General features: G+C 33.5%; 2 protein-coding genes across 3 annotated transcripts in view; one reads left to right on the forward strand and one right to left on the reverse strand.

Moving 5' to 3' along the window:
• The window catches only part of LOC105221954 (uncharacterized), a 201,084-nt gene that overhangs the window by 9,320 nt on the left and 171,791 nt on the right, over nucleotides 1–19,973 (forward strand). Inside the window, exon 2 of the mRNA XM_049454892.1 lies at nucleotides 4,165–4,895. The gene's annotated coding sequence lies outside the window, so the exon portion shown is untranslated. The remainder of the gene's footprint in view (nucleotides 1–4,164; nucleotides 4,896–19,973) is intronic.
• Nucleotides 9,450–12,420, reverse strand: LOC105221953 (protein PFC0760c). Of its 2 annotated transcripts, none has more exons than XM_049454889.1 (2): nucleotides 10,673–12,420; nucleotides 9,450–10,518 (listed from the first exon to the last, which is right to left on the reverse strand). In XM_049454889.1, the coding sequence occupies exon 1, from the start codon at nucleotides 12,212–12,214 to the stop codon at nucleotides 10,673–10,675; it is 1,542 nt and encodes a 513-aa protein (XP_049310846.1). In that variant the 5' UTR covers nucleotides 12,215–12,420; the 3' UTR covers nucleotides 9,450–10,518. The 2 variants fall into 2 exon arrangements, with proteins under 2 accessions (XP_049310846.1, XP_019844438.3); XM_019988879.3 differs by having other exon boundaries at nucleotides 9,450–10,620; nucleotides 10,673–12,417.

A 19,973-nucleotide genomic window follows, 5' to 3' on the forward strand; every position in this document is an offset into this window, starting at 1 on the left:
AGTTCAAGCTGTTTACAAAATTTTGATTGAATTTCCGAAGATTCAGAAAAATTTTGCATGAATCGCAAACCTTGGTAGCGCAGTTAGCGCTTGTGTCCTCAATGAAAAATGGCTTGCAAATTTGAATTTATGGAAAATGCTATGCTCACATACATACTATGTATGCTTAGGTATGTATGTGTGTTTACGGAGCTATCTTGTTGTTGTTCTTTTTAGTTTGAACATACAATGTATATCTTTGTGCGCCACATTTTATTTACTAACTCATAAATCCATATTCACTGGTCATAACAATGTTTTTGATGGCGGCGATGGAGCGCAGCGGCGCTTGGTAACGGGCTTCAAAATCATAGCGCGATAAAAAAGCATACAATTTTTGATCATTTGTGGCAATTTTTATAGCTGCGCGAGTATAAATGGCGCTTGTGCCATTCTACATTAAACTTTGGGTGAAACAATTGATTGCTTTATTCAGCGAAAAATGCACTAAGCCAAAAGCACACAATGGCCAAAAGCGAAAATAGACAAGGCGACGCTGCAGACACAAGCATATATGTATATATATGTACGCATATGTTTGTGTGTGTGTTTGTATATGAAATATCAACGCCGCCGCATAGTACAATGTGTGCCGGGAACAACAAAAGATGGATTATCTCAAATAGCGCGCAGATAAAATAGCAACCGAACCGCTTGCTGCCGCGGCAGTAGATCAGATACGCGGCAGTGCCCGAAATCGACGTCAAGCGTGCAGCGTGGCAGCATTGCAAGCATTCAGCATTCATTAGAAACAATGGCCATAAAGCCAGGCGAATGGCGTGGCACTAAGGCGGGTATGACGCGCACAACGCAACCAAAACATTTACTAACGGTTCTATTAATGAACAGCTAGTTGTTGGCAAATTAAAACCAAAAAAATGTATCTACACATATACACATACTATATATGTGTAACTATAATTTATGAAAATTAACTAAACATTCGGCCCACGCAAAAATTGCCATATTTATTTATTTACTTTCTTGCCTGAAACATGCCGATAAACCGGAAAATAATATAAATGCGTTTTTAATAGGTTTCTCGGAAGTTTGTTTTGCATATTTGACACGGCTAAGCACCTGCAACGATTCAGTCAGCTAACGGTGTGTACTACATGTGTTTGCGCAATTTTGCATTTATTTGCATGTGTGTGCGTGTGTTTGTGGCGCATAAGCGCTATTGGCATGCAAATCTTGCCAGCACACTTTGCAACCACCCATACATATTTATGTAAATGTGTGTGTGTGTACAAAGCTGTTTACATATGTTTGTATGCATGTGTGCATGTAAACACTTAAATTCTGAAATCACAGCGGCGCTAGCAGCTACAAGACTGATACAAACACAGAAATTGATAGACCCCTAAGGAAATTACTTTGTTGTTATACTTGCAATTTAGCTCACGTTATTTCTTTCATATTAAATAATAAAGCATATTATATAGTGATTTTGTGTTTATTGAATTATAAATATTTTTGTTTACAACATTTTCGAAAATAATTATTAATTTGAAAATTTGCTTGATAAAAAATATACAAAAAAATTGTATGAAAGGTTGTTGTTGCCTGTTTGAAAGCAAAAAAAGTCATCGAAGGGTGAAACTCATTCGAAAAGGAAGCGAAAATAACAAAAATGAAAGGAAAAAAAAATATATAAAAATTATTTTTATTTTTTAATTAAATTTATAATTTATTTAATAATTTTAAAAACGATTGAAAATGTTAGAGAAGAATGTTAATGTTTAAGTTGAAGACAATAAAATGATCAACAATTTTTGTTTCAAACTTTTTCTCACATAACCAGAAAATTTATGAGGACAATTCAACGTTTCCAAGTTTTTGATCATTTTTTTTTCTCTTTTTTTGACGAAATATGTTGTGACAAAAAGATAATCAGAAATACACTTATGCCAACAATTTTCCCAGTCCTCGAAACCCCTTTTTAGGTGGCCTTCAGCTGCTTCAACGAATTTTGTTTTATCTCACTGATCGACTGCAAACGGGTTCCACGGCATGGTTGATCGAAGGTATTCAATCGCATAATCAAGCTTGTCCAAAGAGATCTGTTTACGAAACTGTTTTTGAAAAAATTCAGCTTTATCGGGACGAGACATCATCTTTGAAGGATTTGTACCACTCGTAGGCTTGTGCTTTCGTTAAATCTGAATCACTGTAAGCCTTTTCAAACTTTCGAAATGATTCCGCACGGGAATTTTGGTTAAACACATAAACGCCTAAAATACATTGTAATATTTTTAATTAAAATATTTTTTTTTTATTGGTTGTGAGTCAGACTTGTTTTTTATCTTTTACGAAATAACAAATAGGTTATTTTTCGATTAATTTTTCAAAGGCTTTTAACGTACTAGGATTTTCGACTGCACCGAAGCTTTAATACTCTTCACAGATGCATTTCTGCTAGCATAGAATATTATAATGATGATGATAGATCTTTGTTAATTTTGATCGACCAGATTGCATGATAACTGTATGTTATAGTAATCCGATCTGAACATTTGTTCGATAATTGTAGCGTTGCCTTGGATAATTATCTGTGCCAAATATCTTGTTAAATAAAAAATGTTTTCACACAAGAACTTGAATTTGATAGTAGGGATTCGATATCATCTATACTAGTTCCGACAAATTAGCAGTTCCGTTCCCATGACAGTCGGGTATACACAGCACCATTCTCCGAAATTTCTTCAGGAATATATTCTGTGCTTACAACAACAACAAATTATCAGTTTATTGAGAAGAAATGGACGTTTGCAAAAGTTCAAAATAACAAAAACTGAGTGACTAGTTCGGATATAGACAGACGGATAGAAAGAGAAACGGACATTTAGCCTGTTCAGGATATAATTATTGGCAAGTGAATGTTAAGCGAAAAGAAGAAATTTTTGTTTATTAGATAAGCTTTAAATAAAACACAAATTTCTGAAAAAATTGTAGTGGTTTTCGATTTGCAAAATAATTGGACAGTGGCGATTCGAATAAGCAAAACATTTTAAGCAGTCAAACAGAGGTAGAAATGTCATAGATGGAATCTTTAACACTTTAGCGAGGCATCCAGAGAGATATTTTATAGTTAGAGCTGACTTTCAAGAGAGCTTAACTTGTTCATTAGACATGTGGTGTACGTTAGTATCTACTTAAACAGGGGCTCTATATTCGAATAATTACTTTTGCACTCGAGTTAGTCACCCCTACATGTCCAACCATAGACATATCAGTATTTTCTTATAATTTGAAAGACATTCACTATTTGAATTTATTTGTAAGAGTCCTAAAAATATTTAAGAGTCACCTAAAATGCAAAATAACGTAACACCACTTTTATAAGTTTACAGGCGAAGGAAAAACAATATAATAGAAACCAATCATATCGAAACAAAATTTGAGTTTTGGTTATAAAATGGTTATATATTGGTTATAAAACGGCTATATATTGGTTATAATTTGGTTATATATTGGTTACATATTGGTTATATATTGCTTATATATTGGTTATATCTGAGAGCGGAAGCTTAAAGTTTTATGCTACATATATGCAATATGATGTAGTGAATGATAAGCTGTAAAAAAATCAATTTTGCTTATAATTTTTTCCTTTATTTTGAGTGACGATATTTAAGAGAAATTAATTCTACTAATTATGCTTCCGATTATTATCACCACTAATATAAAGCAATATCTCTATAAGTATATTTTGCTTCCTGTTGTAACCTCATAGTTCAATTTTTGGTAGAATCATATTAATATTAACATAAGTAGTAAGAAAATCAGTTTTCAACCCTGGGGAGGAATGGTTCGCCTTCTCACTTTAGCTCGCTTTCAAACGGATGCTTATTTGGGATACTTGGTCTAAGTCCGCAAGTCGTGAGCAGCTTGAGCCATATGTAAAAGAATCGTTTCTGGTCACTCCCAAGTGCATGGCGATCAGAGAACTTTCCTCAATTAAACTTCTCGAGTAGGAAAATCAAGCTTTTGTTGCGGAACCTGCTGTGATTTTCATACAATACAATATTTTCCAACTGGCCTCCCACAAAATGTGCTTGTTTGTATGTATGTAGGTTTTTGCACCCAAATAATGTAAATAATGTAAACGATTTGTTTTACTAGAAACACGTTGCAGTGAATAATGTTATTTACCGTCGGCGTATAAAATGAAATGACTGCAAAAAATCCGAAATATTTAAGTAAAGTCCGAAAGAAAAATATTTTAAAACTGCAAACGAAAACGCAAAAGCAAAAGTGGCGTCTAAGCAATCGGCAAGTGAAATCTGAGGTGAACTGAAATGAAAAGCTCCACGGCACAACCAGAGCAGATGTGAAAGGAAATAAAGCAAAAACGCAGTGCAGAAGAGCATGCAATCTAATCAAAATTTGTAATTTGTGTTAAGCAAACAAAAAATTTGTTTTGACTGCGAGCGCGAGCAGCAACAACAATCAACAACAACAGCAAACGTAACCAACAAAAATTAAAAAAAAATATATATAATAAATAAAGCAACGAAATTTTGTGAGAAATTTGCCTTGCAAATTATCGCTGCAAAGTGCTTAATTGTTAACGGGAAAACACAATAAGAATTGTTAAGTGTTTGGAATTTGTTGACAGCCAAATTGCAGTTGGCCCGTGCACTAATTGGCCGCAACGCATACTCGTATTTATTGCCAACTGCAAGTGAAAATCGCAGATCGATTAAAAGTAAAGCCGAGTTAGAATTTGCTGAAGAATTTATGGCTGACATGGTACGGCTGGTTTGTGTAGTGTGTGTGTGCATATTTCGGTGAATATTTTGTTAAAACTACGAAACAGATGCAGTGTAATCATAAATAGTGCTACATAATTGGTGAGTTGCAGAAAATCGATATTTTACTAATGGCAAAACGCCTGCGGCTCTTAATTGCCTTGCTAAATATGCAACGCTTTAAAATGCCTTAGAAATTTGCTTATCTTTAATAGTTACCTTATTACCGCAGCACTTTGGCATTCTTGTAAATAATACTAGATAAATATTTATATATGTGTATACATATGTACATAGACGCAAATATAATCTGCATGTGTAGCTTTTTGTTGGCTGAATATACATATAACATGATCATATTTATTATTTAATAATATGTAATTAATTCTATCTCAATTTTGTTAAAATTTATTTGAAATTTAATTTATTTGAAAAAAAAATTAAAACTAAATCTAAAATGAAAACTAGAATTATATTTATTTAAATTAAAGCTAAAATCATAAGTTGAAAACAAAGTTAATATTAAAACTAAACTGAAAATTAAAAACTAAAGATTGAAACAAAAATAAAAATTAGGAGTAAAGATGCACCTTTATAAGAGAAACACGCTATCCCATTTTTTTTTAAAGGGAGGGCTAAGGGAGTTATTGGACGGATATAACCCATTGTTAACACACAGACATACTATTATCAGGAAAGGATTTTTCTCCGTATTTCAATTTTATATTTCACACATCGATCGATATTTTTGGCAAGAAGTCAACTTATAGGCACTGGAGTCCACATATTCGGTACCTAAAGGTTCGAACAGCTTTGACTCAATTCATACAATTTTTAGTTCAATAATTCAGAGGCACTATTTGAAGTCTTTTTTCGTTATATGTATTTGATGTGTATACGTGGAAGTAAAAGGATCAAATAAAGAAATTTAAAGTTGTTTTATATGGAAGTAGAGCTGGTTGTAGTTCGATTTCCTTCATGAGAATGAGATGTTATGTACTTATGTAATAATTTGTCTAAAAGCGGTTCAGCGGGTCCCACGATATTTGATTTTTCCTAAATGTAGGCCGTGACTTATCCATCGTCAAATTTTGACACCGGTTTCAGTCTTCAAAGCCTTCATGCGGCATCTTGAATGTAAAACTCAAAGCACATTTAGTTATTTATTTGTTTTCACCTAAAGCGTTATATGGAGAGTGGGTGGGGTTGCCATCCGACATTTAGCCATTTTCACACTGTCTTAAAAAGAGTTGAAAAATTTGTCCTGCAAAAGTTTTGATGATATAGTTTTATTAGTTTGGAATCTAAATATTAAATTTATTTATTTAATCTGATTTTTCACTTAAAACTTTCACGATATAAACTAACAGAATTGTATAAACAAAATACTGACTAATGACTTAGTTCGTCAATCTGAAATTGTTCAATACTTTCGGAACTATTTTGTCGCTTTAATCGCTTTAGAAAGATTCTAGTAGCAAAAGGTATATACAATACATTCTTATTCTTATAAATTTGAGAGTAAATAATTTAATTTTGAAAACATCTTTAGCCGTTATTGTCCAAATCACCGCCTAATGAGACCCAACGAACTTCCTCGCGCTCTTTGAATTTGGCAATTTAATTTGGACTGTACAATATTTACTTTATTGTTGTCTTTAATCATGAAATGTAATTATTAACCAATTTATTATCAACTTTCCTGTCTATCAAAATCGTGATGTGTAATTAGAAGACCTTATAAAGAGTATAGGTATACCAGTATAAATGATCGCCGTGAAGAGCTAAGTCGATTTAGGAATGAATGTCTGTCTGTGTATATGTAAAACACAGTTTTAGATTTTAAGTTTTGTTTATGAAATTTTCTCCCCAAGAAGCTGCTCGTTTGTTGGAAATCTCTTGTTTATTGGAACGACAGGTAAATCGGTCTAGCTTATCATCCAAATATTACCATAAGTATTATATTTAAGTAAGGATTTTGGGCGGGACATGACAGGAGCTCTATCGATTTTTGATCAAAATACCCTTTCGCTGACTTGTATGTTCGGGGTCATTGCCCTGCTGGTATATATTACAAAGTTATCTTGTAAGCCCATTTTTTTGAGCTGCGGGCTCTAAACATGAACTCCGCATCTGTACCAACAAATCTCTCGTCGTTTTTCTTTAACCGCTACCAGGTTTGATAAACCACTAGAGCTAAGGCAATCCCAAGCTAAAATATTTCGATTAAATCGGGCTGAAATAGTTGGGTATTTTTTCACTTCTCTGATTATTTTAGTCTTTTCGCAAGCAGTGGTTGTCCTTTTGCGGTCTGATCTTTATGCATTCTCTAGTCCACCATTTTTCTTGTAACTTTTGATCACTTTTTCGATTGTTGCCTTGCTTATACAATATATTGTATTTTTGCAATTTTGCGATTTTGCTGTACACAAGTCTATTTAAATAATCCTGTACAACCATTTTTCTTATTTCTGTAGATTTGGGCATTTTACTAAATAAAATCTTAATAACTTTTGACTGAAACAACTTATTGCGAATTAAATGATGAAACCTTACCTTTCGCAAGTTTATTTACTACGCCCATATATTGCAACGGTATACATACTTTTGTAGCGTGCAAAGCTGAAGTAATCATAAAAAAAACTTCATTCTGCAAGTGAAACAAAAGCAAAGCATATTTTTGGCGGCAACTGTTTTTAAATATATCGAGAGATAGTTAAAAGTAGAAAATATTAAACTTATTAGCTACAAACCAGAAATTGTGTAATTAAATATTCCGCTTCCAAAGTCGTATTGAACATAGCCATAACAATAGTTTTGCGAAATCTTTTTCTCACATCTATTGCGTTCTTATTCACGAATATTTTGTTACTGTTCGCCAAGCCTTTACAACTTAATTAATCACGTACTTCCCTACACGTGTTAATAATAAATAAATATTTATTGTGTTGTAAACATGTTTACCCCTATATCCCGTATTCAATCAAAATTACCCAAACAAAAGTACCGCCCACTCGAGGAAAAGTTTGATGGCTCACCGTGCAACGCGTAAAGTGTAATCACTGAAACAATTTGCAAAATGAAATTGCGCAACCTTGCAGATTTATGGGCAGGCACTCGCGGCTAAATATATTTTTATATATTCACATATAATATTTTTATATATTAATACAAATATATATATATACTAAATACCAAACTTCATGTTATATAACTATATTTAGATTTTAATACTCTTAGGCACACAAATGCTATGTGCGGCTTTGAAATTGTGGGAATTTAATAGTAAATTACTGATAAGCTTTCTCGCTTTACGTCACTCATTCGCTCTTTCTCAGTCACTCTCTATTGTAAATATAGAAAAATATATTATTTATATGCAGTTATATACCGTTTCGTATATAAATACATATATACATATATATCTATATAGTGATATAGAAGTGCGCTTGAATTTTTAAGCATTTGCTGCTGATAACTGAGAGATTCCATAAAAGAGAAGCTTTTTGTAAATTGAATTCTCAATTTTTTATCAAGCAATTCATTTAGTCTAGCAAAACAAAACAAAAAAATCAAAAACGTTATTTTCGGTTGCGCCGAAGCTTGAATACCCCTCACAAAGAAAATAGTTTCTATACAAGAACTTAATTTTGTTCGTTCAGTTTGTATGGCAACTATATGTTATAGTTGCCTGAACTAAAAAAAAAAATTTGAGCTTATAGCGTTGTCTTGAGCAATATGGTTTGCTAAATTTTGTGAAAAGATTTTTTCAAAGAAAAAAGTCATCCACACAAAGACTTGATATTGAACGTTGTCTTTGTATTGAAGCTATATACTAATGTGGCTGAAATCGGCGGTTTCGGTAAAAAAGCTTTTTTGTTTTGGGAAGGAAGATGAAAAGTGCAAAATTTCAGAAGAGTATCTAAAAACTCAAGGACCATAGTGTATACAGTCAGTTAGACAGACAAACGGACATGGTTTAACGGATCACCTCACCACACTAATCGGTTATACTACATATCGTAAGCTAAAATGGAAAACAACGTATCATAAAAAAGAAAAAAAAATAGAAATTGAGGTTTTTTTTGCAAAAGATACACTATCTCATATTACATCTATGTATGCATATAATTTTCAGCACCTTAGTCAGATATAACCTATATGTAGCCAATATATAACTAATATATATAACCGTTTTATAACCAAAACTTCAAATTCAAAGTACATCATATTACATATTTGTAGCATAATATTTTCGGCTTCCAATGCCAGATATAACCAATATGTAACCAATATATAACCAATTTATAACCAATATATAACCAATATATAACCAATATATAACCATTTTATAACCAAAACTCAAATTTTGTTTCAATATGAATGGTTTCTTTATATCATTTTTTCTTCACCTGTAAAGTGCTGTTACGTATTTTTTGCATTTTAGGTAACGATATATTTTACAGAGTCTTCGACCTTATCTGCTGCGTGTTACAAATTTTCTGGCAAACTTATTATAGCCTGTGCAGGGTATAACAAATGTCAAGTGCTCGCTGTAGAAGTAACGGCAAGCAATGATATGCATAAATAAATGCAAGAGAGGAATATTTTGGTAGGAAAAAGTGCCGCTTTTAATGATTGGACTTAAATAATCAATTTAATTATACTTTTAGAAAATATATAATTTGTGTACAGTTTTATTTGACTTTTCTTTACACATTTAAACATAAAAAACTACAATAATTTATCATTTACATCTACCGAATTAATTTTCGGTTTTTTTTTACATTTTTTGAGAATAGTTTGTGGCATACATTAAATTTAGAAAACTTTCCAGTACATAAGGGAAGATGAGCATATCCTCTCCTAAAATGCAAAACAACGTATCATCAAAAAAATTTTAATTGAGTTTCTTATTGCTTATGATTCATTATATCATATTGCATGTATGTATATTTCAATTTTTCAGCTTCCTTTGTCCGATATAACCAATATATAACCAATGTATAACCATTTCATAACCAATATATAACCATTTCATAACCAATATATAACCGTTTTATAACCACAACTTAAATTTTGTTCTAATATGAGTGGTTTCATCAAGTAATTTTTCCTTCGCCTGTAAACTTATTTAAAGTGATGTTACGTTATTTTGCATTTTAGGGGAAGATATGTATATTCTCTACGCTGATACTTACATAAATGCCTAACCTAATACATAACCTAACATGTGTACATATTGAAGACATATACAGTAAAATAATCTCTAACATAAATACATTTAAATACATACTTATTTGTGCCTATATATACTCATAAAATCGCACTTATATCCCTGTAAAATCTAATTTCGTAAGTGATTTGGGCAAACACAAGACATTCGACCTTAAAAGTGAATAAACTTAGTAACCAAACATAGAAGATGAAATCAACTAGAAGACGTAGATCTCCGTAAGAATAACAATAGTGCAAAAGGAAAACTGAAAATTAATAGCGCTGAGCTGACAAACGGAACATAGGTACTGATTACGAAAATATTAGAGCACACGTAGGCAGTGACGGATGACAGGCATAATAAAAAAGAGAAAAGAAAAAGAGAATGGACAGCTGTTTAAGTGACCCAACTGACCCGGCACTGGCTGAGCGAACGTATGCACATATTACGACATGCTTGACAGCTGGGGATGTAAGCATGACGAGGAGCAAGGTGGCTAAGCGCAAGCTGGAAATGGAAATGTAATTTAAAACAATGTGGAGAAATACATATGTTTAGTTGTTTTAGACAACAACAAAGCGTATAAAAGCTTTTGCGCCTAACGGTTAGCTGTAAGAGCGAAAATTAATCAAGTTATGTGCAAAGTAAAAAATAAAATTACTTAAGAATCACGGGAATCACTATCGTCTGGGTATCTGGGTGGATGCATTTCCGCATCAAACTCTGCTGCAGCTTTGGTGTCCACACCCTTGGTCACAGCCAGGCCTGCATTTATAGCTTCTTCGGTTACGACTCTGCGCGGATTCCAGTATATCTCACGTGCCCTTTCCATTGCGATCAGATTCTCGCCACCATGTGCCCTTATGCTTTCTTCAGCCTGCTTTATAAATTGGCGTGCATTAAAGAGTTCCCGTAGACTAAAGTGTATGCGATGTGATACATATGCCAAACGAGCAGAGCGCGTTTCACGTTCTTTTTTAAGGTTTTGCTTCTTTTGAAGACTATACATTTTTCTTTTCAAGCAGTCCGCCGTGGGGTCATTATCATCCAAATCTGATTGATCATTTATTTCGGCATCCGCCAAGTAGTTGTCATCATTAACACTTTCATTTAGTTCACTAATCGCAAAGGAGTCTTCGGCATTATCAGCATTCATATTTTCATTTTCCATATTATCACTTTCCACATTATCATTTTCCGCAAAAGAGTCTTCGCCATTATCAGCACTCATATTTTCATTTTCCATATTATCACTTTCCACATTATCATTTTCCGGAAAGGAGTCTTCGTCATTATAATTGTGTACTAAATCACTTTCCAACATGTAGTCTTCGGCACTATCAGTTTCCATATTTTCATTTTCCATATTATCACTTTCCACATTATCACTTTCCGCAAAGGAGTCTTCGGCATTATCGCTGTCTGCATTATCACTTTCCGCATTAACAGGCGAACTTATTTTGAATCTTTTTGGCTCATTATCAGTTTGTGCTAAATCATTTTCCGCAAAGGAGTCTTCGGCACTATCAGTTTCCATATTTTCATTTTCCATATTATCACTTTCCACATTATCACTTTCCGCAAAGGAGTCTTCGGCATTATCAGCATTCATATTTTCATTTTCCATATTATCACTTTCCACATTATCATTTTCCGCAGAGGAGTCTTCGTCATTATCACTGTCTGCATTATTACTTTCCACATTATCACTTTCCGCATTAACAGGCGAACTTATTTTGAATCTTTTTGGCTCATTCTCAGTTTGTGCTAAATCATTTTCCGCAAAGGAGTCTTCGGCATTATCAGCTTCCCTATTTTCATTTTCCATATTATCACTTTCCACATTATCATTTTCCGCAGAAAAGTCTTCGCCATTATCACTGTCTGCATTATCACGTTCCTCATTATGCCTTTCCGCATTAACAGGCGAACTTGTTTGTAATCTTTTTGACTCATTTTCAGTTTGTGCTAATTGCCTTTGATAAAACATTGCCTCACGTTTTTTGTATTTTACTGCTGTCTCTACCAAATGCCGATGAATGAGGAAATCCACCTCCTCCGTTGTGTAATCATACTCTAACTCCGACGCTGATGTGTCGGCAATGTCCTCTTCAATCTCATGTAAAACTTTTCGCATAAAATGCGTGCGTGGTTCATTCAATTCTTCTTCGATTGTTCGGTGCGGCGGATAAATGTGATCCATTATATTTGTAATGCGTTGTATTACACTGCTATGAAGGTACTGACCACTGTAAAAATCGACAAGCAACAAGTTCCAAATGTTTCAAACATAACTCGAAAGGAGAATGCTCTTAGATTGAAAGAGGTTGCGATAAAAATACGAGAGAATGAGAGATATGACATTGACAGTTGGGCAAAAGGCGCATCACGGGAGTCACCTGACATGTACTTAGTACTAAAAGGTGCTCAAAAAAAGATGAAAAGTGTTTTCGTGTCTTTGCATTGTTTGGATATTCAATTTACCACTTTTTGCGTACCCTTTCGATATGTAAAATTAAAATATATTTACGATATTTAGCAAAATTTTTAAAGTTGTGAAAGTTATTGGTTTTTGGTTTGCAGAAGAGGCCCTTCCTGTAAACCCCAAATAATTTGTGATTTTTTAAACATCAGTCGTCTTCTTCCCTGCTCATTGAGAACCGCATACCTCTAGCATCCTGATGGCAACACTATTTCATTTGTCGATACAGAAAGATGACGAACAAGGTGGGAGTGTTGGATGGTTAACGTTTTACATCGGTACATAACTAATAATTGAAAAAGCGTTTTTTACATTACGGCCCATTTTGGGTTAGTGTATCCAAACATCTTTCATTAAGATTACATTTAAGAAACAACTGTTTGTTCTACTCTTTTTAAAATAAAACATGTAACACATTTTTCTAATCCACAAGCCCAAAGGATGATTGAAAACAAAGTCTAAAATCCCATACGACCTCCAATGTTTGGAAAATACTAAACTATGAGGGGAACTCTATTTGCTGGTAACCTTATTAGGATTTTAATAAGTGAATGAGCAAAAAGAGAGTTGTAAGTTCTTTTACAAGAATGATAGAAACAGAGATTGTGCCAAGGCTTTCCCGTCACTGTTTTTAGTTTAGGCTGTGATGTTATTGAACACATATAGGATTACAAAAACAAATTTGCAACGATAAAGTCACATAGGCGCAGTATTTGTTCCAACATTTATCGTTCTCGTATACATATGTTTATTTTAAGTTAAAGCAAGCTTAACATTTCTGTATAATACATGTATTTTAAACGTATTCAAGAGAATAAATTCGGACAAAAGTACTGAACTGACCAAAAAAATGTTAACTTCAGCAGCAGCGAAACTGTAATATCCTTCACAAATAAATAACTTTTCATTAAGGAGTTACATGGGTTTCCTCGGGGAAAAACAGTCTTTTTTCAAAAATTTTTTATCATAAAAAAAAATAAAATTTTTAATAAATTTTTATTAGAATTTTTTATTGTTACAAACATACACTGTTAGTAACGAAATTCTGAAATTTTTGGAAAGAAATATTTTAAACTTGGATATTTTGATGCCATTTCCGGTGACATCTCGAAAAAAAGCTGCGCCCACGTTGGCAGGATAGCTACTTTCAGGATCTTCTAAAGTGAAACAAAAACGTGTTTTAGTTAAAACCTTAACTTAGAACTTGGTCGAAGAAAACACAACTGAAAATTGGATTTGACACTAAATTTTATTAAAAAAATTAAAATTTCGCGTCATTTTTTTTTCAAATAATTGTAAACGAAAAAAATCTTTCGTCCAAGTCTTTAAGAATTATATCTCAAAAATCTGTGTAAAATTTCATAAAGATCAGTTGAGTACTTTTCGAGAAATCTTTCCAACCGACTTCAAAATTACAGTAAAGTGAACCTAAAGGTTTATAATAAAATTAAATTTACTTTTGCTAGGGGAACTATTGAACTGATCTGCCATATTTTTAGCATCAGGAAACATTACATTGGACTACGGTGCTATTGATGCCCTAGAGGTAAGACCAATTTCGAGTTTATGCCCCTAGCACTGATTTTAAAAGATTTGTATTAGTCTATTTTTTTTTTATTTTGCATTAAAAAAATCAGAAAACGTGGAACAAAATATTTTGTTTTGAAAAAAAAGGATACATTGAAGTAAACGGATAGAATCGTCGAAAACTCAAGCCATATTTTTATTTAAGAGCCAAGTCATATTTAATTTCCAATTTTATATACACGAATTTTTTTTTAAGATATCGTTTCAAAATTTTGCAAACATCATTTTCTCTTCACGAAGCAGCTCATTTGTCGGAACTGCCGATATCGGACCACAATAACTTATAGCTGCCATACAAACTGAACGATCGGAATCAAGTTCTTGTATGGAAAACTTTTACATTTGACAATGTATCTTCACAAAAGTTGGCTCAGGTTATTTTCTTGGGCTACAATGTAATCTCCAAAGAAATTGTTCAGATCGGTTAACTATAGCATATAGCTGTCATACAAACTGAACGATCGAAAAAAGTTCTTGTATGGAAAACTTTTGCATTTGATAAAATATATTTACGAAATTTGGTATAGATTATTTTCTAAGGCAACAATCTCCGAAGAAATTGTTCAGATCGTTTAACTATATCATATAGCTGCCATATAAACTGAACATATAGTTACTAAAAGAAATGCACTTGTGAAGCGTATATTAGTTTCGGTGCAGCCGAAATTAACGTTTTTTTGTTGTTTTTGAATAGATCACGTTTTAAATCTATTTGATCAAAATATTGCTAAGATATCAAGAGCAACGTAAAACTATATTCTTGGTATTGCTGTGCTATTAGCAAGACACAAAACTACTTAATAATTTGGATGAATTACTCTAAAAAATGTATTGAAAGCTTGGAGTGTGACATTAGGTAGAACCCTAAGTATTTTAGGAATTTTGTAAAACCTATAAAGGCGTGCTCGGCTATTTTCTTTGCTTTATGCTGGGATGATAAGTCGGTCTGCATTCCTGGTGAAATTTCCAACTTGTTTGCTGAATTCTTCAAAACATATTACGTACCTGTGCTTGGAACTACTTCTACTTTTTCTGCTAATAATTTCCCAACTATAAATTTTTGGCACTCAGTGTCTTTCGCGGGATGATAATATCGAGGTTGTTTGTGATACGTATATCAAGCTTTCCTTCAAATTGGAACTTGATGGGCTGCCGCCTGTACTTATAAAAAACTGTTCTGCCTTTGTATATGCTCTCATGCTTCTCTTCAGTAAGTCTCTGTCTTCTAGTCATTTTATTTCAGATTGGAAATTGACATTCATTACCTTTCTTTTTTAAAGGTGGTAGTAATGATGTAGTCTCCAATTACAGGCCTATTTTTAAAGTCTCTATCATTTCCAAAATTGCTGAATACTCTGTTAAAAATAAATTATTTTTTGCAAATAAATTAATCATTATCGTAAATCAGAATGGGTTGGTCTCGGATCGTTCTATCATGTCTCATTTATCAGATTTTTAGTTGTTATCACATGTCTGCTTTCTTCTTTAAATTTTAAGTAGATTGTTCTTATACATATCTTTGAAGCCTATGATAAAGTTTCATACAATATTCTAATTAAAAAATTATTTTCTTTCACTGCGTCATCGGAGGTGCCTCAAGGAAGCGTTTTAGGTCCTTTCTCTTTATGCTGTTTATCTATGACATTTCATGTTATTTCTCTTTTGCTAAATGTTTGCTATATACAGATAACTTTAAAATATTCACTATAATCAAAAATTTCGAAGATGTAATGTGATATTAATAGATTTTATGATTGGTGTCTGACATCTCAGCATTTTCTGAATTTGAATATATGTATATTTTCAAATCTCGTAAGTGAGGGGACATAGCACCTTACCTTCTAGTTACTATATTTCGATTATATCACTTGGAGTATGCTATGTTCATCTGGAGACCATAATTCCTATGTCCAATTAATAGGGTTGAACGCCTTAAAATTGCTATTACACTTTAAATCACTTGAAAATCGATACATCGTTCACTGCATGTTATTTGTTCTCGATGTAATTAATGGAGCTATTCAAAATCGAACTATAATGTGCCAAAATTTCATTTTATTTAGTCGAACGACCGCAAATTTTTGCGTACAGTCATCGTAAGCCAATGCTCGCTAAAGATTTCAGTCGAATGTTTCGTTATGTTTCTATAAAATATTGCACCAATAATTTTTTGCTTAAACTAAGTTACTGAGAGAGTGATACTTTAAAATGCGCCATATCTTCACATTTACATTCTTCTTTGCTGTAGCTAATGTACTGAAGACAGTCTCATAAACAGCTGTTGCTGATTGGCTGTAAAGATTCAAATCGAACTGTGTTCCTATTAAAGGTTAACGCGCCGTACTTTTCCATACTTATTTCCGAAATCGCAAATAATCGTAAATTGAGTGCACAAGAAAATCTCAAAACTCAATAACTATACACCTTTACACATTTCTTTTAAAGTGAAATTCGAAAATGTAAGCGCTGAAGCTCAATGCAATTGATGGCAATGCAAAACAATTATTGAAGCGAACAGCAAATGGGTTGAACGCAAAGCTGCCGAAATGCGGAAATAAAATAAACAAACGGTATAATCGAAAAGGGTTGCAACAACAGCCGCCCGTGATTTAAGCAAATCCGGCAAGCAACTTGCGCGCATAAATTTAAACAAACACTAAACCATTTTATATCCGTGTTTATGTTTATGTATTTGTTGCTTACCGTTTTCGCTTTTTATCACTTTTTGTGTGTGTCTTTGCTTGCTTCTGCTGTCAATTTGCGTTGCTGCCTTTCAATTTAGTGCACGCTTTCATTTCGCTGCTGATTTTCGCTTTCAATTTCACTTTCACTTTCATTTAGTGTTGACATATATTTAGTGAAGAAAATTGAAATAAATAGCTACAACAAAGCGGAGAAGAGAGTAGTTATGAGGCGACACAACAAAAGCAGGCGGAAATTGATTTTCCTTTTATTAAGAATTGGTATTTGTTTGCGGTGGATATTTATGTGTGCGCACATACAGAAAATTACGGTGCTTTGTTGTCGCACGTCAAAAGTCAGTTAAGTATGCTTTATGTGAACGGGTGCGCCAAAGACAGGAAGCATTAGCAACATAATAGTGACAGAGTTCATTTGCAGTTTGGTGACTAATAAAATGAAGAATTCAGCATTTTAGTAGAAGACGAAATTTAGCTTTCTATATTTATTATTGGGTAGGCGAAAAAGTCTTTTCGTATTTTTAATTAAAATTCAACTTATTTCTTTCTATGTCCATAATGAACTTTAAACCAAATATGTACCATTTTGGTCTACCACTTTTTGCCATTTTTTCCGCTAGAGACATTATTCCTTCAGTGTTAAACTATTCTGGTTTCTCGGCGAAAAACTGCGACAAGCAATTATCATAGGCTTCTTTTAAAGCCAGAATTCTGCATTGATCGAAACAAATGGTAGTCTGATGGTGCAAGATCAGAGCTATATGGTCGATGCATCAAAACTTCCTAGTCAAGCTCTCTCAGTTTTTGCTGAGTCATCACAAATGTGTGTAGTTTAGCGTTGGCCTGAGGGAAGACAGTGTCCTTTCTGTTGATCACATTTGGCCTTTTTTTCGATTGCTCGCTTCAGTCTCATCAGCTGAAGACAGTAGAATATAGAATCAATCGTTTGACCAGGTTGGAGCAGCTCATAATGGATGATTCCTTTCCAATCCCACCAAACACTCAGCATAACCTTTCGAGACGTCAAACCTGGCTTTGCGACCATTTCTTGAGCTTCACCACGCTTGGACCATGAGTTTATCGCACATTATTGTCGTATTTGATCCACTTCTTTTCTCGATTTACCATTCGCTTCGGAAATTGTTCGATTTCATTTTGTTTCAGCAAAGAATCACAGTTGTTAATTCGGTCCATTAAATTTTTCACAGACAATTTATGTGGTACCTAAACATCGTGCTTTATTTTGTAGACAGCCTTCTTTAAATGGCTCAAAATCATTTGATGATGAATGTTAAGTTCCTTAGTGATGTCATGGTTGCTTATGTGACAGTCCTAGTTAAGCTTTTTCATAATTTCATCGACTTTTTCAACGATAGGTCGACGAGAGCGAGGTGCATCTTTCACATCGAAATTTCCAGAACTCTCTCTAAACACTTCTTTTTTGTGTTTTTTTTTATTAAACGACTTTCTCGAACTTCTATAGCTTGATCGACTCCCGTAAAACTCATTTGTAGCCTTTAACCTGGTCGATTCCTGCAAATCACATTTGTAGCCTTTAACCTGCCATAAAGAGGCTTAACCGCTAATATTAACAAACAAAAAGGCGCAACAACAAAATCTCCCTTTCTTCAATAGCTGTCCAAAAACACTGTGCGCTGTAAAGTGTCAAAATGCCAAAAGCATTTTTACGGCTTTCACTTTAATTTGCATTAGACGAGTCAACAGTGCGTATGAGCAACATTGTGAAAGCGTATCTGACATTGACGCCCAGATAGGCAGCTGTCGGCAGCAAATGAACACAAGCGCATTAGAGACCACGCCATTGTTAAATTTTTATTGTTGTTGTTGCCTTTTGACAATGTTGGTAAATTTTTCCCTTATTTTTTCATTGATATTTACAAAAAAAATATTGAATGTCGCCGCTCGCATATTAAAACTTGAAAAAAAGTTAATACTTTATGCCATTAAAGCAATATTTAAGTTTGTTTTATTTTATTACGCTTTTAAGGCTTTTGACATGGGTTTCATGTGCTTTTTGTTGTAACAGCTTCAGCGCTTTTTACACTCTTTTCACTTGTTTCCTGTTTTCCGGCGTCTGTGGGCGCTTCCGTGTGCAACAAATACGCAGAGCAGTAAAGTCTTGAGCGAAATATTAATGTATACTCACGCACACATAGATATATGGAAATTTAAATTTATATATTTACATATTTATATGTAGTCACATGACTGCACATAAATAACTCCATGAGCTCCCTCAGCGCAGATCATTAGCCTCATTTCAACTGCTTCCGTTGACTCTCCAATAAAAGGGATTTAGTCAATTTGTATGACATGGTAGATTACATTTTTTATTTCTATCTCATAAAATGCCAAGGAATTTGCCTTATTCATCTCATTTGACTGAGCCTCCTCGGCATTCGTTTTCATTTGTAATCTCCTCTGCATGGTGTATAAGTGAAACATATATTAACATATAAGAAAAAAAGCTAACAAATGTATGCATTGTATGTAAAATATGCTATATGCCAGCGTGCTCATGTATAACCTCGGTTGTGCATGTATAACCTCTGCTCTGTATGGCACTTTATGCTCTATGTACTCAATGACAACAGGGAGCGTGCATTTTATGAGCTGCCACGCAAAAATATACATTTACATATGTTCATGCGTGATCAACGCACACACACGTCTTTCCGTTGCTCTATATGTATTAGTTTTAGCTCCGCTTTTTCGAATTTGCATATTTGCAGTCACTTGTTGTGGCACTCCCCGGCGTATACGCGACAATTGCGCTGATATTGCAAGCGTTAACTTTCTCCCCGGGATACATAAATTTGCTGCTACATTGATATGTATCTGCATATGTAATTTGGTAATTCAAACGTTTACTCTTATTGCTCTTAACTTTTACAAGTATCAATATGCTTTTGGTTTGTATATCGATAAGCTTTGGAAGTTCTTTGATTTTTTTTGTATAGCCTCTAAACAAATATTGTCTAATTTAGCACCGCATTTTTACCTTGACCTCTTTTTCCCCTCTGCTTTTGTTCAGTGTCCTGTAATATGCTTTGAATTATTACTGTCTGTTTTGTCCTTGTAAATATTTTAAATTAAGGCTTTGAATAATAATCTTGATTTATGACTTCGTTGGTGGTGCAAGTACATTTTATGTCGCGTTATTACTTTTGATT

The sequence above is a fragment of the Bactrocera dorsalis genome, chromosome 4 (assembly GCF_023373825.1).
Source record: "Bactrocera dorsalis isolate Fly_Bdor chromosome 4, ASM2337382v1, whole genome shotgun sequence".
Taxonomy (NCBI): domain Eukaryota; kingdom Metazoa; phylum Arthropoda; class Insecta; order Diptera; family Tephritidae; genus Bactrocera; species Bactrocera dorsalis.

What these genes read in the sequence shown, in the direction of transcription:
- LOC105221953 (XM_049454889.1), bottom strand. Translation starts at nt 12,214, where the DNA reads ATGGATCACATTTATCCGCCGCACCGAACAATCGAAGAAGAATTGAAT.